This window comes from Amphibalanus amphitrite, unplaced genomic scaffold (assembly GCF_019059575.1).
Source record: "Amphibalanus amphitrite isolate SeventyFive unplaced genomic scaffold, NRLGWU_Aamphi_draft 000772F_arrow, whole genome shotgun sequence".
In the NCBI taxonomy this organism is placed as follows: domain Eukaryota; kingdom Metazoa; phylum Arthropoda; class Thecostraca; order Balanomorpha; family Balanidae; genus Amphibalanus; species Amphibalanus amphitrite.
In genome coordinates this window covers 232,088-255,675 of record NW_024882266.1, presented here as the reverse complement: position 1 = coordinate 255,675, position 23,588 = coordinate 232,088, and the positions used below count along the sequence as shown (strand labels likewise).

Genomic DNA, 23,588 nt, shown 5'->3' with positions numbered 1-23,588 from the left:
ATGATGCCCAAATGTACGACATACAATTCATTTGAAGCCCATGCGTCGTTTATTATCAAAACTACATAACATGAAGAGCATCATAAACTTGGCAGGCTTTTTCTATTTGGTAGCCAGAACTCCATTACCACATTTCTGGATTTTGTATTTGCTGCGCAGCATTTGTCGACATGGCGGAGGCCGAACACCTGAAAGTAGATCGAGCTGGCATGTGAATCTGGCAACTCCTATGTAAACGGGGCTCCTGTGCATCACGTCAAGGTGAAGCAAACTACTTCAAAGCATTTTATCCTCTTGAATGGAAAAAAAATGACGTCATAAGCTTTCGACTAAAGATATTATGAAGTTGGTGATAAATCACGAAGGAAAAGAATCTGTGCTAAAAGCTTTGCGAAAAACGATTAAATATTCGTAATAGTTCTCAAAATATTTTAAAAAATCAGGTACCATTTTTCTTTTTCATAGAAAATAATTGTTTTATTTCTTTTATCAACTACGTCATTTATTTCGTTTATGATAATCAAAATCGCCCACCATACGCAACCGAAGTGTGACGACATGACTACTGGCTGGGGCATAATCAGCTGACGGCCCTGTGTTAAAGCAATGGGACGAAATTTTATCAGCATTTTTAGAACAAACTGGACCTAGTTAGATAGTTTGGGGGCCAGTTTCTAGGTAAACTGAGTATATTCTATTTTTCTACGCCCAAAAAAATGCTATGTTTCAAAGCGGAAAGGACCGAATTTCGCGAAATTGTTACGGGCGGCGAACTTGACGCACCAAATACATAACCTTGAGATGCGAACTGTGACCGCGTCGGGAGGATTTTGATGCGTAAGGTTTGACATATTTGAGTTTGAGCTGGATAAAAAAATTTGTTTGTAAAAAGCAAAGGAAAAAATTCACCATATAAGTTATTTTGAAAATCTTTTTTATTTTAAATCCATTATTTTAAACCTCTTGATCTAAAATGTTTTGTATTTCTGCGTCAACTTCGCCGCCAATTAGGTTTTCACGCAATTTTGTGCTTTGCGTTGTTAGATTTTGCAATATTTTTTCATAGAAAAATAGATCATACATCGTTGTCCTAAATTCAGCTACTAAAACTATCTAACTAGGTCCAGTTTTCTTGGGAAAGATCGGCAAAATATTGCCCCATTGCTTTAGCACGGGGCCGTCAGCTGATTATGCCCCAGCCACTTATCGTGACGTCACGACTTCGGTTGCGTATCCTAAAGTAAATGTAACAGACGCGTCAGATTCGGAGCAGTCTGAATATATGTATAGTGACAGATGCAAGGAAAGATGGATTTATTTTGGGATTTTCTTGGTAAAAATGTGAGATAAAGCTTGATTATACAGGAGCCTTACAGGTGGCGTTTCCATTAATGTGTTAATTGTTTATGCTTTGACAGACACCAGTCACACATTTTTGGGTATGGCAACTAGAAATTCAGTTCAAGTTTGTGAAATTAAAATAAGTTAGGTATCAGCTATATAGAAAAGCTGACGATTAATAGAGATTTTAAATCGATTTTGAACTGCGAATAACAATGTGCAATGTGCAGATCAAGGTGAGACAACATTCTGCAAATAATAATGATTTTATGCCCATCGATTATTTCTGCATATGGTCTCCGTGCACTGCAGCTCTGCCAGATTTGGTGCATTCCTACCTTCCTACCTCAACCTGCTGCTGACTGTGACTGGTTTTATCTGTTGACCAGAGCAGGAAGCTCCACTATGTTAATTGGTAGCAGTCTGAACTACTGCTGAGTGTTATAGTGTCCTAACTCCTAGTGGCGGCAGCCACATCCTCCGTTGTGATAGATCACCCGTCCATAACTTATGCTTGAACATTATAGGTACCCTCATAACTTCCCCTGTGTACAGACAGGCTCTGCCTAGTGCCTTGTGTAGGTATCTACTGAGAGGTATTTTAGGGAAGTGTGCATCATTTAAGTAGAATGTTAATGTTGTCATTATCATGCCACATTTTGCATTGTATTGCATTGTATTGTATTGTATTGTATTGTATTAAAGATAAGCCACACACAGGCAATGCCCATTTGATGCAACTTACACCCTTCATGCCTGTCAAATGTCAATGTACCCAGCTATACAACTGAAATGAAAGCTAACCAGCCCTACATTTCTTTTTGTTCATAGGTGATGGCAATTGACATGACACTCAATATGCCAGGTTATAAAAGAAATTATATCTGAAGTGTCAGGATCAAGCTGAATAAAGTATGGCAGACACCAAGGAGCTTCCTGGAGTTTTGGTTGTTATTTTTATTGCTGGGGGTGTTCTGGCATTCTTGGTTGTGTTTATTTTTGGAAAAAGGCAAATTCAGAGGTTTGCTTTGAAAAATCAAAAAGGTCCTCATGTACCAGTTGGAGTAGATGCCAAGAAGGTAAGACAATATTTTAAGTTGTTACAGTTTTTCTAGGTGTTTTTTATTTAGATATCAAAAGCACAGTCGTTGGCTAGATTAAAGTTTAAACATAGTTGGTTTTTGGGTTTCATTTTACATATTTATATTAACCTGTAGCCTCATCTATATAATCATGGGTGTATTTATACCTATATTTACCTCAGGTATATGCCTGTTTCACAGCTCACATAGTATTCAAGCCTATTCCTAAGGCATTTCTCAATAACTGATACCAGCACTCACCTATTCACACGGTTATTCAATTAGGATATCTATCCCCATACACACATCTGACCGATTGTGCCCTCTCTGTCCAAGGGCGCTTGATAGCCTACCTGTGCTCTAGCGCCCACCCAATATTTCCAACAACACACACACATGCCCTCTCTGTCCGCATTCCTCAGACGTTGAAGCGCGAGATCGAGCGGCGCCTGGACCGCACCGCCGACGTGGTGTCGGAGCCGCTGCTGCTCTGTCCAGCCGTGTCGCCCAGTGAGCCGTTCTACTATCGCATGAAGGCTGTGGACGACGCGCGTCGACTCGGTAATTCGCTCTCCGGCCGCCAGGGGCGCTGGTGGCCGCCGCGACGGACGAACGACAGAGGGACGGGGAAGGGTAGCAGGGTAGCAATGTCCGGTATAAAAGCTCTTCTTTTTCTTGTATGCTGATGGGAAAGGGATGATTGTTCGCAGCTCATGTGAAATGATTCATGTATTCGTTACTGCGAGTCATCGTGTTCGCAGTGGCATCAGTATTCAGTACTGTTTGGGTATATCCAATCAAGTAACGTTTGCGCCCAACCTGATCGTTTCTGCCGTCGGGAGGAAAAAAAGCCGTAAGTCGCATTTTTATCGATTTTTCGTTTTTGATATCGTTGGAAAGCTCTTTTCATGATGCGTTTAATGGTACTGCTCAAATGTGTGTACACTCAAAAATGAAAATATTATATATAATATAAAAATTCAAAAACGGATTTGTTACATCAGGGATAGCAAAACATGCAGGAAGAAGGCCGTATCCTTAAATTCGGCAGATACGGCATTTATACAAAATTTCAAACAAAGAATGTGGAACTGATAAGTCAGGAAGAAAGCCGTATCTTGTAGATACGGCCTTTATTTGATGGTGGCCTGTGAAATATGAGCCGAATCGTTGGTCCAGGCAGTTTGGAAGAAAGCCGTATCTACTCATTAAGCATGGCTTCGGCATATCCTGGACGGAACAGTTGAACATTTACACAAACATGCTACGTGATCGTAGCAATATGTGACCATTTATAGGGGTATTTTAATTGAAATAAAATAGGGAGTGAACTTGAGAAGTTTGAAGCCAACAGAACTTTGCCAACTCGGTGGTGTCAGCAGGGTGCCGGGCATTCAGAATTTGTATGTGCTAACCAGCCGGGAGCGCCAGTATAATCCGACCGTTCTTTTCCCCAGCTTCGTTTAAAATCCCAATAAAAAATACCCGACCTAGCCTCCCCCATGATTAATTTGGCCTCCCTGTCCCCACCCCACCCTACAACCAAAATAGCATCATGTTAAGTTCGACCCGGTAATAATCACAGACATGCAGCTCGCAGCCGGCGAGCTTAGTACGACGACCTACAATCTTTGTCGTAAAACCGTTGAAGATATAGTTGAATACCGTGAAAGGTCGATTGCTATTGCCAACCTCGTCACATTCATTGTGATAATTGTGACCACGCCCATGTATCTTTGGGACCGTCATCCCCTGTCACTTCCATTCCTGGTCAATGACTTTACCGTCTTCTTTCCGTCTCCCTCATACCCATGATGCTAAATCATATTGGAAATTTAGGCTTTCTTGTAGCACCCACACAAGCACCCACAACATTGTCATATTTTACGGGCAGCTGCCCAGAGCCTACTAGCACAGCTGTGGCCGGTGGAGGATGCAGCAAGACGTACTGAATAGCCCTGTGCTCTGTTACAGTATATAATCAGAGCCCTGTGAATACGAGTGCACATTGGGGGGCCTTTTGAGGGTGCGCACTCTAAAGGGCGTTCCCGCAGACGTGTGGAGCTCTCAGCAGTCTAGCGATCTCCGACAATGAGGCGGCATTTGCTTACACCCTCAGCCGCGGCACAGTGCTGTCGCCCTAGATGTTTCGCACAGACTTTGTAGATGCAGTTTCTTTACGGGAATTCCTGAAGTTCTTGCATCCTCTATTTTGATTCAGGAGCCGGGCGGTTCCGTGCTTGTAGCTGCACACCACGTGACAGCGTCCCTTTTCCGGGAACCTTGTGTCCAGCTAATCAGCAACATTCCCACTCATCGTCTCTTGCCCCCTTGAAGTGCTTTGAGGTCTGCAGATCGACAATGGGAAAATACACTATCTCGGTTCTCTCGACATTGTCGCCGTGGCTCCGGCGCAGCGGCAGACCGGCACACTCATCTCCGAATATATCAGTGGCTCAGAATTTAAGAAACTCTGGAGTCCAGTGTAATCGAAAATTGAAGCACCGTACAAAGACAGCATTCGTGATTCCCCTTGTCGGTTGCAGGCACGTAGCCAGGATTTTGCTCAGGGAGGGGCCACAGGTCGCGGCCTAGTGTCGTGCCCCTCCAGAAAAGGAGAACTCCTCGGATTTGGCCCACTATCTTTTGGGGTGTGGTGCAGCTTATTAAATTTTATTTTATTTTTCGCCTTTAGAGGGGGCATGGCCCCTGTGCCCCCCCCCCCCTGGCTACGTCCCTGGTCGGTTGGTCAAGCTGCCTTTTGATGGCACCCCGCGCAATCAGAATCCAATAAAGTTACGACAATAATGCGATTATGCATGTATGATGTAGTTTTAAAATGGGTATCATGTTTGTTTTTGTATCGAACGTTCAATTAAATATCCATACTCGAGACCTGAACCAGTGGAACGGAACCAGCAGCGAAACTGCTTTAGTACTTTTATGAACTAATATGCTGTCAATAGAAATGCACCGATGATACTGCTTTTTGACGACATATGGTTAAACAAAAATGGCGATACGGCTTTATTCCCGATCGGTTAACCAATGTATCAGACATACGGCTTTTTCATTGACAGTATTGCTCAGGTGTATCGTACGATGCGGCTTTCTTCCACGATACGGCTTTTTTCGTGAAAGAAAGATTCCGCAAACTCGGGGTTGAATTGGAAGCAAAAAAGTTTTTCGCCTTTTGCTTTTAGGTTAAAATAATTTCCCTTTTATAACCACTTTCATTGGATGTAAAATTTATATCCGATCACTGCACTATGTTTTGATTCGTTATTGAGCAAAGTTTACGAATTTTATAACAAAAAACGCGTTTTTGCCTCTCCTGAACAATTTTCAATTCGAAAAAGTGCCCCAGATACGGCTTTTTTCCTCACGACGGCAGGTTTGCATTCCTAACCTGATCTGACCCTTCCCCCTGCTCTCCAGAGCTGGAGGTGGCAGAGTGGAGCGGCGTGCGCCGGCCTCCCACCGACACGGTTCGCCGCTTCCTGATGTCGCTGTGCGGCACCCTCCTGTCGCGCGCCGGTCCGCGGGTCATACATGAGTTCTGTGACCACTACGAGCTGGCGCGGTACGATCCGGCTGAGTTCGGGCAGCGGCAGTACGAGCAGCTGGCCAGCCGACACGCCGTGTTGCTGGACAGGTGAGTGCAAATGGGGGACATGCTGGACAGGTCAGAGGGAATGGGATCTGGCCAAGCCGTGCTGCTGGAAAGGTCCGTGCGACCAGCAGGCCTGCTGCGGGATGGCTCAGCCATACCAGCAGACCTGCCGTACGGGTAAAGACCGCCGTCCACTGGTTTGGCGCGCATGTTGCGTGTAATCGTCCAATACCTATAGCGCGCTGAAAAGTAAGTATTTCACTTCGTCAGGAGTAATCTTGAGTCGTCAGCGCAAAATTTGACGCCCAACAGCCGCCGAATATTCGACTCAATACGATTCATCGCGCATTCGGCGCGGAACCGCATTGGCGCGCCGCCAATAGACTGCAATGTTAAATTCAGCGCATACTCAACCGGTGGACGGCGGCCTTTGGTCGGAATGCAGCTGGACAAGTCAGCCAGGCTGGCAGATGACTTGCTGGCTCGTTTGGCAGTGGTGTGGATGCTTGCTGTGTGGGCCGCTGGTGGTGGTTTTGGACTTGCTGGACATTTACCGCATGACTGATGCATAGGTTGCTGGTTGAGCCCTCACTGGTACTGGTACACGTGATGCACTTCTGCGGGAATGAAGATGACGCTTTGGTTTACTTTGGTTTTACGCCGTGTTATTGAGCTTACGTAACCAGAATTTATTTTGAATGGTAGTTGATGTACAATATTTCGGGACTTACGGAATGTCTTGGCTTACGGATGGATGGCATTTGCTTTTTGTTGAAAGTTTTGTATGTATTTTTTTTTTTTGCATATATTTGTTTGGTTTGTACGGTGAAGGTGCTTTGGAGACGCTGGCTTTTGATACTGCGCGAACAAATACAAGGTAAGCCGTAAGAAAATGGTGTGTGTTCGCAGCTGTGCTCAGTCTCACCAAGTGGCTTGTTTTGCCGATCAAACCATTTGAAATTACACCTTTAATGATACCGGTTTTCTTACAAACAGTAGGTGTTTTATCAATTTTAGCATGGCACTGCCATGCTAAAATTTATATAAATGCCGGTATAACTTTTATAGCCGGTTCTCGGTAGCTTCAATTGCTGCTGCCAAATCGTATTTAAGCCACTTGGTAAGACTGAGCTGAGGTGCCGTTGTGTTCTGAAAACTGCTAATAACCAGCTACTAACGATTCAGTATAAGCTGGTTGCATACTACAGTGATATTTCGGTTTGCTAGCGTTAGCAAGCTCAAAGATGTTGACATTTTAGTGTTTACCTAGTAAGTCATATTTCTCGAAGCACTGTTTAATAGTTATCGTATTCAGACGTACATACAACCCGCTTCTTTTGCCCGTTCGTTGGGTTTTCCGTTTCGTTGGTTCGCCGTGCCACACCTAACCACCCCTTCCCTCCCCCGCAGCCTGCACTCGCACAGCAACATTGGCAGTTCGCAGCGCTCCACTCCGCGGACCAGGACCGACCCGGAGCTCACAGAGGTCCGTGGCGCCGGGCACCGACGGCCCCACTCGCTCTCCGTCAACAAAAGGGGCTCAGAGACCCCCGTCTAACGGGTTATACAGTTACACTGCAGCGCCGCGGCCTGACGTCTGTCTGGTACAGCGCTAGTGTCGGCTATCGTCGCCAGACTGTGCTAGGTGAAGAAACTGAGAGCCCGGGGCCGCTGCGAGGCGAGGTGTGTACTGTGATCTGTGCTTGGATGCAGACAGAATGAGTAGCTTTGGCGAAGGTGCAGCTTACTGTGATTGCTGTAGGTAAACGCTCGATGACGGGTGGGCGTATGTTTACGACTGACCTTTTCTCAATTTCTGTTTGGCTGTCGTGCCGTTGCTTCTTCAAACTTTACGGTCAATGCGTCATTGGTTAACCCAATATGTTTATTCGCCATTTGCTGTTGCCCGAAATTCCAACCCTTTATTCAAGGTCAAAATTTTCCGCCATTTGTGTTTATAAGTCAGTGCGATGATATCATAGCATGTTTCAAAATCATTTCGCCAACGTTCCAGATTGTTTTTACTTCTTTCCAGTGATTCGCCAGTAGTAAACACATCGTGTAGTTGCGTTTCGCAATAAGTCAGCATAACTCATCTAGCGTACGGCGCGTGATGTGTCGCTGTTCTCCGTTTTAACACGGCCATATTTTGGTTGGCGCGTGACTGCGCACTCGCCGTGGGGCTGAAGGGCGGAGTGTATGAGGTGCCGAGGTGCCGGGGCCGCGCGTTCGCGGGTCCGCCGCGATTCCGCCCGTCAGGATTTCCTGGTGTCCCTCCGCGTCGGATCCGCCCGCTCGTTTTAGGATACAGCACGTGACACGCGTGCCAGGCAGGGCGGCTGCGCCGACCGCGACCAACTCATGAACGCTTTAACCCTATTAGTGGCAGGGGGGGGGGGTTGTTTTTATCCACTCCTCAGGTTTTTCGGGAATATCTCCGAAACCGCTGAAGCTACGATGCTGAAATTTTCTGACTTCCTAAAACTAAATTGGGCACATTCCCTGAAAATTTCAAGTTCATAACTTTACCAGGGGCGGCTCCAGAGCACTGGGAATTGGGGGGTCCTATTCGTGAAGCGAGTCATTTGGGCGAAGATCACGATGCTGCACCAGTTTTACGAACAGTGAATGAAAGGTATCATGTGATAACATATACAAAGTTATTGTGCATCCTCTTTTGACACGTTTTTGCTATAATAGGCGGATCCAGGCGTCCAAAAAGGGGGGTTATTTTTTACCTCCCAACATAGGTGCCCTGACACCGCCTATGCATGACCAATACAATTTTAGTCGTTCTCTCATAAGAAAATTGTAACATAACAAGACCATTGCCACCCTTTTTAGAAACAGTACCGACAAAAACCTTATTTACTATACTTTTTGTGTACCCCCAATCTCAATGATCTGTATCCGCCTATGATTTTTGAAAATGCATATTTTTAGGATCCATGTGAATTCCTGGTTCATTCTCTATCGATCGGCAAAAGTTGCGTTAAGATTGGTTCAGAAACCTGGCCGTGATAAACAGTCTAAAATGTATCTGCAATTTGCCCGTTTTTACCCCCCTCTACCCCCCTATTGACATTTTTTCATTTTATTTTTTTTAGAAATGTAGATCTCGTTGAGCTAAATCGAATGCCGTTTGAATTTTGAAAATCGGCCGGTTAGATCTCGAGATATCAAGGGGGGGGGGTCGTAAACAGCCCCCCCCCCTGCCACTAATATGGGGTAGCCAGGAGCCTGCCACTAATAGGGTTAATGATGTAAACTGGGCTCATCTGTAGATCTGAGGGGTCGTTCGGGATGGGTGACTTGCGGTGTGCCTGGAGGAATGTTGTTACAGCTGGGTGAATGGTAGGGAAGTGGGTTAGTTGCACGGATCCTCAGCTAAGGACTCTTATTGGACATAGTGTAATAGGGAATCAAAATGATACGGTGAGGGTAAAACATAATTGGGACAATGTCGCAATGAATGACGAATCACGAATGATAACCACTAGTCAATTTATTATTTATTTGTATATCACTCTCTAGAAGAGAACATATATTTAAGTTGATTTCATCATGCCGATCTGTTTTTTTTTTCACATGCGAGATGTTTGTGAGCGTTGCATGATAAATGAACAAATAAACTCATGTGAAAATAGCGATGTGTTATGGAAATCTGGCGTTGAAGTACCACCGTTAACTGAGGCCTGACTTGTAGCGATGCCTATACAAGATGTCCATTGGCTGCCTCCAGTCCTCCACTCCAGCACCCTCTCAGCCCGCGTATTCTTGTCTGTTTTAGTCGTCGTAAGTGATGGAAAGCGTAGGATGTACGTCTGAGGTTTTCAATCCCCTCTCAGTCCGCGTTTTAGCCTACTCTTGAGTCCATTTTTGCAGTACCTAATCCGATGTCAATCCAGCCCTCGTCCGCTCCCAGCGCGAGCTTATTGGCGAGCAAGGTGTTTGATTACATACTGGATTATATACCGCTGATGAATCCTATATAGGTTTACGTGACCCGGACGTTTGACATTTGAACAAATCCCGCTTTTGACATTAACTTACCTGGCGGAGTTGTGGAACGGAGCCGTCGGATGACTCCTCTGGGATGTTGTTTCCGGTGACGGCCCTTCGAAGCGTTCGGTGTCGTGGGAGACTTGTAGGAAGCACGGTAGTAACGTTGCAAACATTGGTTGTAATTTGCGTTCATTGTTGTGGTACGTTTAGTGAATTGGTGGTGTTTGGATCAATTCTGTTTTGATTGTACGGTGCGATTACGTGTCAACCCACACCGAGTTGGATACAATGAGGTAAGAGGAACTTAGGCAGCTTATTGTTTTTGCTTTCTGGGAACCTTGAGATCCGCCCTGTCCAACTGACGACCCAGCACAACCATTGCGGATGTGTGTGCGAAGAAGTGTAAACAAAGACTCACTTACACAAGACGTTAAAAGAAATGCAAAAAACTGCATACTAGCCGGACCCAGCCCAGTATGCCATTATTTTTTGTTTCGGCTTACTTGATCTCGCAATTCATAGCCGTGTTGGAACTTGGCTAGCGGGGCCGAATTTGATTCATGCCCCGGGCATGCGGGGATGAAATTTGCATCACAAGTTCTCCCTCCATTGGTCATCGACCCGACTGAGAAATTACGTGCCGTGGAAGGACAGGGCGAGGCAGGGCCGACTTTTGCCCACCCGGTGATACGCTGCACCGCGCTTTTATGAGCCCTGGGACGGGGATGATTAACCGCTGTTTGGATTAGAGTCTGAATAAACTCACAAGATCTATGCAGTCCCACGAGAAAGGCAGACGTGTTAACGCGATCGATGGCATCGCAACGCTTTGCGTTGTGGAACCGCTGAGATGGAAAGGTGGTCATTATGCTTATGAGCATGCATAACAGTGATGCTAAAAAAGTTGAGTTTAGCAGTGACTTGCGTCAAGTGGCGTACAGGCAATACGCGTATTGGTTCCTACTTTTGGGACGGTTGGCATGGTAACTATTCAGTACCCTGTTTGGTTAGGCTTACTGCGTAGTTAGCCACAATTAGCAAATGAATTTCCATACTTCTTTGGATTCAACCATTCCCACATGATTTATTTGAAAAAGTCGATCATGACTTTTCAGTACAGCAAAGAGGTGTTCGTTTATTGTTTTACGCATCATGCTACGCCATGTGGTAAAATTTTGGTCATTGGGTGTAAAATAGTTTAAAGCCTCTACCCCGGCGGTTGCACTCCATTGGATGCTTGTGATCGTTTCGCTGTGATCATCATTGTCAGGATGGCATGAAATACACTGGACAGTGGACGGTTGTTGCTTGTTAGTAAGGATCCTTTGCCACTTTGGTTTCTCATTATTTCTTTTTAAATAATTTTTTATTATCTAGGTATTTCATCAGCTCGAAACCTTTCGCCTGACACATCATCCTCGGGTATGCGAGATCAGGGCACGTTCTGTTATCATTCTTGCTCCTCTGGGATGTGTCGCTTATTTACTTTGTTCCTCGCACCAGGAAGTACTCGTTAGCGTGTCGGCGTCCGTGTTACCGCGAGAGACGTTCCTCTGGGCATGCTCAGTCAGCGAGGCATGCTTCCTGCTCGTGACGGTTGTATTTTTTTTTTTTTTTTTTGTATAGAAATTTCGCCTGAATGGGTGAGTGAGCGGATGTGCGCCCAGGTGCCACGCTAAGCAGTGCTTGCTGCGAATGATACCAAATAAATTAGCATACACGTAGGTAAACGATAATTGAAAAATCGTGAAATTTCTTCAGCCACTAGTTTAATGCGTTTGTGTTGAAAGTAGTAACAATGGAATTGATAGAAATAGCCTCTAGTTAAAGTTCAATGTCTTTTGCACGTCTGTTTATTCGTGTCCCGTTTTCCCGGTCTCCAGGTTCCGTCACCTGTTCAGTGTGCTAATGCCTGGTCTTTTCTGCAGTCCATTTGGCCTGTTTTCCTTACCCCCATTCGCTCGACCGGGGCTTAGCGTGCATATTGATGCTCCTAAAAGCTTTCGCCTTAGATTCTTCTCACACGAAATGTTGTTTATCGGCAGTCTTTTGTTGTGGTCTGTGTGTCTGCGACATGCCGGTGGTTTTCAGGCAGTAGGCTGTCCCTGAGCAGTTCGACTTTGCTTTTTTTCTGTGCTATTTTCGTGCTAGAATGTACCTATTATTTTGTAAGGGTCTTGGCCGATTTTTAGAATTAGATAATGGCTTTACGTCCATCAATCCAAGTGTGTGTTGGAACGTTAACCGTATTTATTGATTATTTTAGTGTCATTGGTGAGTCTATTTTCACCAGGAGTGGCTCTTTGGCCTTTAGGGCTGCCAGGCTATGTCAGCAGTGCATGGGCGTAGGAACGGCTGGAACATTGTGGGTGCATGGTTGCAGAAATCCAGCCATGGCCGGTGAAGCGGGGGGGGGGGGGGGGTAGGGAGGGACACCCGAGCGAAGGCTCGTTGCGAGCTTTGAGGAGACTGTACACTGTATACCATGTCGAAAAGGTACCGACCGATAAGTGCATTTGGAAGCATTAATTCCCTCGCATGTGTAGGGGGTTCTGATGAGCCCCCCATGGTTTTTCGCAAATAACTCGCGCAAAAAGCGGCCGATCGCGACGAAACTTTTAGTACCCTCGAGTTGATCAGTTTTACACCTACTTTGAAAATTTCATGACCTGACCCAAAAGACATTTGACCTGTGACCTGATTCTCGAGACCATGTTCGGCCGGATTCGCGATTTGGCTTATGTCAGCTCACATTATCCGCGCGTTTCCAGTCTTTTTGTGATTGTAGACGTCCAAACATGTGAAATGATGTTCGTCCCATGCATCACGGTGGGTGTGAAGGTCACCTGACGGTCAGGTCAGGTCATTGACCTTTGATGACCTCGGTTCACTTTTTCGAGTATTACATGTTTCCAGGGTAGTTTTTCGGGCTGATTTCGAATTTAGCATCCATTTGAACGTTTACGAAGTAGTTTTAGTGCCTTCGTAACATGCTACGACGCCGTCAGTGGTAGTTGACACCTTATATGGATAGCCGGTAGGACGCCTAATGGTTGACCTGACCTGACCTGACCCGATCTGGCCAAATGCATGAAGAAATCATCTGTGATCAAAACTAACATGATATTCGTGACCATCTCCCCGAAAAAAAAACGATAACAGCTTCACTTTACGCAGTTCTAGCAGGTCTGATTTTCCCGACTTTATTGACCTGACCTGGAAGGTCAACCAATGACCTATGACCTTAAAATTGGGTATCATCGGCTTCCTCTCGACACGGGCAACACCCTCGTTTTTTTTCCGCGAAGCTCTAGCTCGATCAGCCCCCGCCCCCTCCCCCTACACATTAGAAGCTGGAAACGCCGCACACATGCGAGGGTTAATTTGTCAATATTGACTACCGCAAAAAGTAAAAGCGGCCAACTTAGCCATTTTCGAAGATATCGGGCTAAAGATTTTGACAGTGGGTCATCGGCTTGGTATGTGTTCAATCACATGCTCCATTTCCTTTTCTTTCTTCAGCACAAATGTAAGTTTTGGAGACCATCACAAAAGCAAATGCTTCGAAAGATGGATAGTGGGCAACACATCCTGAATTTGCCGTGCTGCATGGAAAGTAGTGTTGATGAGAAAAGGGGCTTTTGGTTCAGATTGTTGTGGGTGCAGAATACATTGTCTGCACCCACTGGAGAAATATTGTGGGTGCAGCTGCACCCTTGCACCCATGGTTCCTACGCTTATGCAGCAGTGAGCGAGGGCGGACACAAGTGAGCTTGATTCGAAGGCTTGCCGCTGCTGTGAAGTAGCGATAGTTTGATTTACAGCTGAAACCTCAAATTCGACGTTTTTGTGCTGTCTTACTCAATCACTTACGAGATTATTCATACTGTTAATTTTGACGAGCTTGACCTTTGTTATGCGTTGAACCGTTTGCTAGACTGTAAGCTTCAACTTGAAATTGCCATTTTTACATTCACTCTGGGTGTTAGTGGCGTCCGTAATTAATCCCCAGTTTCTCAGAAGACCTCGTGTTAGCACATCCACTCATTAATGTTTTATTTGCCATTTATACAGACTCCCGTTACACCGATCGTGTCCTTAAGTCGGTGGTGGGGTGACCATGGGTGCCGGTCCCGCTGGTCGGTGCACCAGGCCGGTGCAGTGGTGCTGGTGACTGGTGCCGGTGACTGGTGCCGTCCGGTACCATCTGGTCCGTACCGTCCACCAGTCATCAACGCTCACTGATACGGGAGGCTTGGAGAGTCGTCCTCTGTTTATTGAGCGGCCTTCCGTGACCGGTACTCCCGCACTGTGGCGATGTGCGTTAGCAGTGCGATGACTGGCATTGCCTTGCAATATTTTTTATATAAACGTATTGCATCAGAATAACTGTTCGTCAAACATTTGCGATGCGTTTTGGTAAGAATGGACCTACATGAAGTTATTCCTTTTGAACCTTCATGGAATTATTCCTTTTTTAGAAAGTCAGTCCCTCAGTCGTTTTAAATGTATTGGAATGGAAAGGCTTAGGAGTATTAACTCCATTTCTATTTATTCCCTTGTTTCTTCTAATCTTCTTGAATATACCTAAAGGCATGAGCACAACTATGATCAAGCGCAGATTCGTTTGCAGTGTGTATTTACTTTGCTCCTGTGTTTGGGACTAGTATTGTGTGTGTATCGTGTTTTCTTATAGCCAACCAATCGATGCAAAATTGCAAAGAAATTCTCACACAATAACATATATTCCAGCTCAAAATGTAGCACAGAAACCACAGTTCTGAACAGTGGCTGTTCTTCAAACAAATCATATAATAAATACAATATGCTGCAAACAAATGCATGCACAAATGAACGATGGTATAAATATGATTTGTTCGCAGTAGGTAGGCTAGCACTACAACAATGAAAAATATGGAGCTAACGTCATTATATTATGCTTAATATTTTATTTCATTATTTGTGGCATGGTCTAATATCAGTAATTGTTTTGGCTTCAGGCCGCAATCTTAAAAATACCTATTGCGACGATCACGAGACATACCTACATAAAACATATGGCACGTTAGAAGCCTATTCGGTTCTGATATAGGTAAATGCATTTCAATGTTGAGCACGGTACTAAATCGCATCATCGTGACTCTATTAGTTGCAAATTGTTAAGACCTCATGAGCATCAGACAATCATTTCGGTTCCTATTCCATGCTACCTTAAAAACAAGGTATTATCAAACATCATCCCTATAGTCTGCCATCGAGGGCAGATGAGACCGAGCTCCAACGCAACAATAACAAAAACAATGGCAGATAAATAGGTGCACATCGAACTGGGAATGAAGCGACTTGCGCAGGATAGCAGCGAAGGATGCGCCGAGATTCTGACCGTCCAGCGACAGCTGAAGCACGCTGTCCGCCGGTGAAAGATTTGGTGTCAGCGGTGAGGTGCGCCGGGCGCCGACCAGCCGGTCCTGAGACGACCACTGCGTGCCGGGGCGTACCGGGCGTACCCGGGGGCGTACCGGGGACGTACCGGGGCGCGAGGGAGGGCGGGACCAGCCCACCCGCCGGTCGGCCTCGTGCTGAGGCTGCCTCGCCCGACCCCGGCGTGCGCAGGCGGTGTCGTCTGTAGCCGCGGGGGACAGCGATGCCCAGCGGCCGGAGGACCGTTTTGGCTGAGATCATCAACTTCCTGCCTGCAACGGAGAAAGTAGGCCAGTTAGTGGGGTTCTGTGGCATTGCGTATGACATGGCCAAAATTGTGGTGGCTGTAGATCGGCAGTAAACATTTCCTCGGTGGGACCGATAAGATTACTGGGCAAGTTAATTGCTGTTTACCAGACTTGTGATCAGCTCAGTTGAGCCGGCTCAAAAATCAGCTCAGCTCATGAGCCGGCTCAACATTTTGCCAAATTGTTGAGCTGTGAGCTGAGCCAGCTCAGTAATGCATTGAGCTGAGCTGCTGTCTGAGCTGAGCTGAATGAGCTTGAGCTGAGCTGAGCTGAGCTGATTGAGCTGAGCTGAGCTGAGCTGAGCTGAGCTGAGCTGATTGAGCTGAGCTGAGCGAGCTGAGCTGAGCTGATTGAGCTGAGCGAGCTGAGCTGAGCTGAGCTGATTGAGCTGAGCTGAGCTGAGCGAGCTGAGCTGAGCTGATTGAGCTGAGCTGATTTAGCTGAGCTGAGCTGATCCAGTTCTAATTCTTTTCAGTTCATGCTTGGAAATTAACTCAGGCTTTGATGCTTCAGCTATGAGCTAGCTATGGAGTGAGCAATTACACTGCCCTCGTGATCGCACTTAAAAATATCAAAACTCTAAAGAAATCAATAGTAATCACTAATCAAGCTTAGTTTCTTTCACCCAGATTGCATGGAAATTGGAAGACCAGGGTCTTGGCCAATTTACAGGCTAATACAGCCAGTCTCAAGTTTCAAGTCTGACTGCAAGATGAATACCTACTGTCAGGCTTTGATGCTTCGCCTTGACACTCTGCTCCGCAATGTACAATTCCGCATTCTTCACTTTGTCATTTAAGCAGTTATTTAAATTAATTTTATCAATAAGGGTTCTTACCTCTGCATAAAATATTTACAATTAGGAATTAGCAAATAAAGTTCCTCTTCGTTGGTTGAATGTGGGCTAAGCAACCATATCCTATTGAAAGTGGGGTGGGGCAGAGGCGCTAACTGGGACTCTCACCTTATGATGTCCATTATATGGGAAAAGCTCCCTTATTCACACGCCGACTATGAATTCTAATAGTGTTGACATTGCCTTGGTTGAGATCAGGGTGGTGTTATAGGTTTCACTGATAACAGCACGCTGCTATCACACGTGTCAAATGGGGTTTCCATGGAGATATAAACAAACTCTTATCTCCAAGTTCCAACACTACCCCAAAATGTAACGTCAGCTCCTGGCAGGGTGCCAAGAGCGGATGGCCGCGTGGGCGTGCTGCTCCCGGCCGTGAAACACCGCCTAGTTGAGATGATTCCATGACGTTTTTTTTTCGTCTAGAAGATTTTCGTCGGACAATTTTTCGTCCGCAGATTTTCGTCCGACTTTTTTTCGTCTCGCATTTTTTTGTCTGTACATTTTTTAATTTTTCGTCCGTGCATTTTTTCGTCGGTACATTTTTTTCTGAGCGGAAACTGAGCTGAGCTGAATTGAGCGGAAACTGAGCTGAGCTGAACGGGAACTGAGTTGAGCTGAGCTGAGCTGAGCGGAAACTGAGCTGAGCTGAGCTGAGCGGAAACTGAGCTGAGCTGAGCTGAGCGTGAGCGGAGCGCAGCCGGTTTGAGCGGAACGTGAGCTGAGCTGAGCCGCGTTAAACTGAGCGGGAGCTGAGCGGGAGCGGATAAGACGGAGTTGAGCTGAGCGAGCTCACTTTTTTCTTGAGCTGTCACAAGTCTGCTGTTTACAACTATACTAATGACGTTGCCATGTTTGTCATGTTTTGATAAGAATGATGACGCACGCTGTATAACAGCCGGAATTCATTTCCTTAAAAGCTCCAATTAGACTAGTCGTATGCCAAGAATTTGGAGGCCGTTAGATTTATTGGTTCTAGGTATTCCTTTTTTATTTAACCATCAACCGAGGGCCTTATTTCAGGATAAAATCATGGGCTAATTTAATCTCGGGTAAATGACAAAATGTCATCTCACCTTCATTTCAGCTTGCTACTGTCTTCAAAGACACAGTCAGGAGAGCAGCCATTGTTTCACATCCTCGGAAAACCTGTAAGAAACAAATACACAGCATTACAAAAAGGCAGGTACGTCAACAATCACATTTGAACGTCTTTGCAACACGTAAGTCTCAAAGCTTTGTCATTCCGCTGTGTCGCAGCATCTCGATTTTCTGAGCTGCTATCGGCTCGGGCTTCAATCCTCGCTTCGAACAACGGTACGACCACGACGATATTTGCATTGCAGTGGGGATTCGGTCATGCGAGACCTCCCAAGCCATTAATAATATTAATATCAAAACAGCCGAACGCATCGGTCGATCTGTCCTGTCACGATATGCGGTTTCGACGAGCGATAGCATGGCATCGGGTCTGCCTTTTGCTGCAGCGCCCGAAACTGTTTTCTCTCCAAAGTGGTATCGGCTATCGGGTGGCACATCACGCATTGTGGGACGTTTGTAATCAAGTTGTGCGTTGATCGTTGGTTGTGCGATTTGGGATTCCACTTAGTCGGTGGTAATTGGCGAAGGCTAGTTTTAGTCTTTCGTTGTTCCTTTGTTATATGATCGACTCTGCCATACTGGATGAACCTCCCGAAGACAAAGCGCTAATGTTTGTGGATTCAGCCACCAGCCGTCTTTATCGCGCCCATTTGAACCCTGCCTCCCGCCGTGCGGTGACGAGGCTGCATGGATCCCTCTGACTCCATCCGCGGACACAGGGTCCGACACCGAACAGTGAACGGCGGACACTTGCCTGTTATCTGAGAGACCCCGATCGCGGCGCTCCAGCTGTTCTCTCGTGCTGCGCTTCCCCATCGAGTGCAGGAAGGCAGAGTTCTCCATGACCTGAGAATGGGGGACATACTTCGTCAGCATACACGTTCGATGTGATCGATGAGATCGATGAGATGAGATAAGAGCAAGTTTTCGCAGCGTGTGCGACGCCCGATCACGCTACATACATCATACTATCCGCTCCAACTTTCGACGCTGTCTCTCTCGTTGTCGTAAGTTTTAGTTTAGACAGACTCTCCTCATATTTTGCCATGTCATCTCTAGTCAATACGAGTTTGCTGGCTAGACTGGCACATTACAGGATCCCTCTTAAACATGCAATCCCTCTGCATTTTGAAACCCCCGCAACTAATCAGTCGAGTTTTCAAGAAAGTCTTATAAGTAAATAACGGAACGTATGAGAGATGCGTTTCTCTTGAGATCTCCTAAGTGAATTAGCTCAGCGTGTTCAGTGAGTGAGACTGACCTTGTTCCTCCAGCGGCGGTACATCTGCAGCGTGAGGCGGTTTCGCAGCACCCGGATGGGGTTGTTGATGGACAGACTGGCGCCCGTCACAGGCGACGCCTCCCTCTTCTGCTGTGAGTGGGTACCAGCGCTCCGGCGCGTCAGACGCATCACCAGCGCCGCAGACGGCGACGGCAGCGCCTCCCGCTTGTGCACGGTGCTGCCGACCTGCCGAGGAAGGAAGGAGAGGGTCACAGGGGTGTCCTCCGGGTCACCCGGCGGCTGTTTAGCGCCAGGCTCAGGCCCGGAGCGGCCGAACACAGGCCCGGAGAAGCCGAACACAGGCCCGGAGAGGCCGAGCACAGGCCCGGAGAGGCCGAACACAGGCCGAGAGCGGGCGGGCGCGGTTCTCCTTACCACCTACTCTACCAGGGACGGTAATTGATGAACCAGCGCGGCGAACCGATTGATTCGACGCACTAATTGCCAGCAGCCGGGATATTGTTGGTCAGCCATGGGCGGACGGGGAAAGCCGGCACATGGCACCAGACTCTGATTACCAACCCTGATAATTGGCTGGTTTGGGAAATAAACAAGATATTTTCTGAAAGGTCGCCTCGAGAAGATTGTAGATGAGCTAGGCCTGTTACTCATCCTTCACTTCTTATAGGATCGAATCGATCGCTCTTGATTTTTCTAAGGATGCATTAAGTGCTGCTTTATGTCATGTCTTACATTCCGTGCTTTCCTTTGTAATATGTTTTAGATTCGTTTATCAATGAATACGACAATCGGAGACAAATCAATGGGTCGGTCTGTGATTGAACACATTCGATATTTCGCCTTTCATATCACGTTGATCGGTTAATTCCACCGCTCGTTCTGCCGTCCCGTCTGCTCCGTGCCGCTGGGCTCACCTGTGTCACGCCGCTGGTGTCGCTGGTGCCGCTGGTGCTGGTGTCGGCCCGCAGCCGGTCCGCCGGGGCCGGCCGCCGCTCTCCTCCGCTCGCCGTGGTGGTGGACGGTATGTGCTCGATGGACACCGGCTCCGGGCCGGCAGCGGCGTCCGGCCGCAGGGGGCTAGCCTCGCCGGGCCTCAGCACGACCGCTACCGCTGCCGCTGCCGCCAACAGTGCAACTGTCTGCATTACTGCAACACAAGGGCGCGAACCTTCAGTCAGAGCAGGGTTGGGCTAACTCATCACATGCAGACGACTGCGCCCGGTCATTGCCAGCGCTATTGGCTGTTCACGTTTTATTGCTGAAAGAATGGCTAGGGGTCGGACTATTTGTTGACTTAAAATAGTGCCACCATCGACATGCTATTGCCGGTACTCTGGCTGGATTAATGGTTCGGTGTGATGAGATGCCAAGTGAAAACCGGCCCGTAGGCGAACAATATTGCTCCATGTTATTGTCCCGCCCTTCAATCATAACATTGGTTGGCCAGGAAAATACTTCAACACCAAGATTGCAAAGCTGCATACGTCCGGTTATTTTCTGATCTTGTTAGACCTCATGCTTTGAATTATTTGGTTTATTTTTTTAAAGCTTATTTGTAGCTGATACCATTTTTTGTTTCGACCCTTTGATCTAAAGGTTGATTTTTATACCACATCCCGGGCCTCTAGGTCATTACTTTTTGCGCTGTTATATAAACAGATACCGATTTACTTCTGACAGTCAACAGTACGCAGAATTTACAGTGGGCTCGCTTCCACACAATTTCACTATATACAGTCGCATTAATTACCTGCAGCGTGAGCACTTTGCACGGGCAACACAGCTGGCCAAAGTTTGGGAAGAGGACGGCTTCGTTAGCGCTCTGACAATAATTTTCAGAATTAGTGCGATAAAGTTGGGTTGTTTAGACTAATGGACGACCGTTGTCTGAGCGCAGGGACAATGAGCGTGTTGATATTATCAAACAAACCGTCCTCTACATGCCATACTTTTTGCAGTTTTTGTCTGCAATGGGTAACGTGCGAACTTTGTTGCAAACTCTGCCCTGATTATTCCCAGCACTACTGCAAATTAGTGTGCTCGTGACGTGATTAGGGTAAAAGCGCCGCTTCTATTTCCAGTACCGCCGTCTTAACTTATCCTTTGCTGTGTGGGATATCCGCTGTGCAAGATTAATTGAAACAACGTGCGCGCTTCATGCGCGCACGCAGCCACTTCATTTCGGCTGCTTATCAAACCTTGTTAACATGGTCATTATTATAAATGTGCTGCTTGATAAATTTATACATGCTTCACTCATCATGACGTCCCTGGCTAAAAACTTCGTGACATTTTTTTTTTTCGAAGTCACGCGGAAGCGAGTCGCTCTGCAGCCCATTATTTTGCCTGGCTCAAATTATTATTGAGAGACGGTGGAACACTGGGTGGACAAACGACCAGCCGTGGTGGTACCCACCTCAAACCCCCGGGCCGGCACCACCTCACTCAGACACAGCTCCACTCCTCACACTCCTCACTCTCCGCGCTCGCCGCTGTGCCTCCGCGCCGGCCGGCGCCTCCGGAGCGACCCCGAGTCGAGCTCGACCGAGCGCTGAGCACCGGCGGCCGCGCAGCCGCCCCCGCCCCCGCCCCCGCCCGCACAGCACCGGACATGGACGGGCACCGCTCGTCCTGACACCGCTGGGACGTGTAGCTGTCACTTCTTTTGGTGACTGATGGCACGAGTGTGCTCCACGACCCTGTCTTCCGCGGTCGGCGCTGGCATGCTATCGCCACAGACGTTTGTTTTACACTGGTTCCACTGATTGACCGTGGCGTTTTAGATAAATGACCCGTTCGCACGTCATAACATTTGGGATTTTGTGACAGCGGTGGCCGTGGGTTCCTTGGCCGCAGTCGGCGATCTACTTTATAAACAAGTCAAAATATAACGGCTTTTTCTGTCCTCCAGCGCTCTTATTCAAGATCTGTCACTGTGTTTCCATTTAGAGCAAGACACTGCGCTAAAACATCAAACATTGTGCTCGTTCGAGATATGTATCGAACCCAGCTATTAAACCACCATGATCTAACGCCGATTGTCTCAGCATAATTTCTCAGTATTTACTATTTGACATATATGTCATGACTGACAGTGCGGCTGGCTCGCAGCCAAATTTACAGCACTATGTATATTCTCGACTTCCTCAGTGTGTGCTGTTGTTAACGTGAGCTCAGACGGATACCAGTCCCCGTCTGACACTGACCCGACACCTGCGGTCGGTGTGAGGCGGAGCCGTTACCAGGTGCCCTCACTCACCTTGATGGGCCTTCTGTTGCTGTGCCGCTCTCCTCAGGGTCCAATAGTCCGCTCGGTACGAGTGCTGTCGGCGTCTGTTCTCTCTCGTCTGTCACTGAGCGTGCACTGATGCCCACCGCCGGCGCCCGCCGCATTTATACGCGAGCGCGCATGATGTAACGACTCGGGCCGTGGTCACTGGTCACTCTTCTTCGGCCAGCCGCGGCTGCACTCGGGGCTCCGGGGGAAAAGCGACGACTGTTTGTTTCTCTTGAAAATGCACCGATCGAACTAACGGCATTTGTCAGTGCCGTTGATGAACTGCCGCGCCCGTTGGGAAAGGTATGTAACGGTGGTATCGGTGCTAGTTTCCTCGAAGGGTCACGCTAGAAGGGAGAGCTGCAGGCGAATGGTGTCGCTGCCGATGACCGCTAGTCGTCCAAGGCCCGTTTGACACGCACATTACTGCGACATGGACAGGGAAGTTACCCGTGAGTGGGGTTTAATGGAATGTGTGTGATTCGCGCTGCGACCACAGTCAAGCCGTTATTCGGTGGAAATCGTGATGCTATGGAAAAGTCAGGCCTGTCCAGTGGTTGTTTTTAAGATGCCTTCCATTGTTGTAGCTTTAGCTCTGTCAGCCATGCACCACGCGATGATTCGTTACATTTTGTGACCTGAATTTACGCTACGTTTTTCTCATATCTACCGCACAGAATTTCCACACATTACAAATATAGACACAGAACTATACAACTTCCCCACACATTACTGTAGGCATAAGTGGAAGTTTGTGCCGAGCTGGGGTTGCCCGAGCCCTCCCAATTTCACGTCGACTTGGCATTGGAGCCGCAACAGACGGCGGAGGTCAAGATCACTGCAATAGCGGCGGCGGATTTGTTGTGCCCGGGCACCGCCAGCTCAGCACAAAGTTCCACCCATATTTCATTTTCTGCACAGTTGACTGATGACTTAAGAGTGATGATCCTTCCTTCACAAGCCATCAGTTGACTAGAGCGCTATGTTGCGCCGCTTATCACGAAATGAGGAATGTCTACATACATATATGCATGGCGAGCGTATAAAGGTCACATGAACAAGATGTATCCCTAAGCCCGTGTGATGCGGCACAGCCTACCATTCCAGGCTACCGATGGCCTGTCAGAAATGGAACATCATTACATATGTTATCAACTGTACGTATTCGATTCTAGAATTAGCAGCCATGTCTCGAAAGGTGTTGCCTGGGCGTAGCCTGATTGCTGGACAGAATTCCAAGTATCTAAACCATCCGCTGCTAGCGGGCCAAATCACGTTTAGCCTTCGCTAATATTCTACGTGGCTATAGATGAATGAGGGCGGGGGCATACTGATAAACTA

At 47.2% G+C, this 23,588-nt stretch overlaps 2 protein-coding genes across 7 annotated transcripts; one reads left to right on the top strand and one right to left on the bottom strand.

The window, feature by feature from the left end:
- The first annotated feature begins 1,252 nt into the window (after positions 1 to 1,252).
- On the top strand, positions 1,253 to 8,055 carry LOC122365919 (protein C1orf43 homolog). Of its 5 annotated transcripts, none has more exons than XM_043337549.1 (5): positions 1,253 to 1,341; positions 2,173 to 2,420; positions 2,846 to 2,984; positions 5,862 to 6,078; positions 7,447 to 8,055. In XM_043337549.1, the coding sequence occupies exons 2-5, from the start codon at positions 2,256 to 2,258 to the stop codon at positions 7,592 to 7,594; spliced, it is 669 nt and encodes a 222-aa protein (XP_043193484.1). In that variant the 5' UTR covers positions 1,253 to 1,341; positions 2,173 to 2,255; the 3' UTR covers positions 7,595 to 8,055. The 5 variants fall into 5 exon arrangements, with proteins under 5 accessions (XP_043193484.1, XP_043193485.1, XP_043193486.1 ...); XM_043337550.1 differs by having other exon boundaries at positions 1,270 to 1,333; XM_043337551.1 differs by having other exon boundaries at positions 1,280 to 1,303.
- A 6,719-nt stretch (positions 8,056 to 14,774) lies between these two features.
- LOC122365918 lies at positions 14,775 to 22,412 on the bottom strand. Of its 2 annotated transcripts, none has more exons than XM_043337547.1 (6): positions 22,230 to 22,412; positions 19,885 to 20,117; positions 18,989 to 19,195; positions 18,482 to 18,573; positions 17,703 to 17,775; positions 14,775 to 15,734 (listed from the first exon to the last, which is right to left on the bottom strand). In XM_043337547.1, the coding sequence occupies exons 2-5, from the start codon at positions 20,113 to 20,115 to the stop codon at positions 17,739 to 17,741; spliced, it is 567 nt and encodes a 188-aa protein (XP_043193482.1). In that variant the 5' UTR covers positions 20,116 to 20,117; positions 22,230 to 22,412; the 3' UTR covers positions 14,775 to 15,734; positions 17,703 to 17,738. The 2 variants fall into 2 exon arrangements, with proteins under 2 accessions (XP_043193482.1, XP_043193483.1); XM_043337548.1 differs by lacking the exon at positions 22,230 to 22,412 and adding an exon at positions 21,387 to 21,523.
- Positions 22,413 to 23,588: the final 1,176 nt, after the last annotated feature.

What these genes read in the sequence shown, in the direction of transcription:
- LOC122365918 (XM_043337547.1), bottom strand. Translation starts at nt 20,115, where the DNA reads ATGCAGACAGTTGCACTGTTGGCGGCAGCGGCAGCGGTAGCGGTCGTG. An exon ending in ACACCAGCGGCGTGACACAG is followed by an intron (nt 19,196 to 19,884) that starts GTGAGCCCAGCG and finishes CTTCCTCGGCAG; the next exon opens with GTCGGCAGCACCGTGCACAA. An exon ending in CGGGGTCTCTCAGATAACAG is followed by an intron (nt 17,776 to 18,481) that starts GCAAGTGTCCGC and finishes TGTTTCTTACAG; the next exon opens with GTTTTCCGAGGATGTGAAAC.
- LOC122365919 (XM_043337549.1), top strand. Translation starts at nt 2,256, where the DNA reads ATGGCAGACACCAAGGAGCTTCCTGGAGTTTTGGTTGTTATTTTTATT. An exon ending in TTGGAGTAGATGCCAAGAAG is followed by an intron (nt 2,421 to 2,845) that starts GTAAGACAATAT and finishes CGCATTCCTCAG; the next exon opens with ACGTTGAAGCGCGAGATCGA. An exon ending in GGACGACGCGCGTCGACTCG is followed by an intron (nt 2,985 to 5,861) that starts GTAATTCGCTCT and finishes CCTGCTCTCCAG; the next exon opens with AGCTGGAGGTGGCAGAGTGG.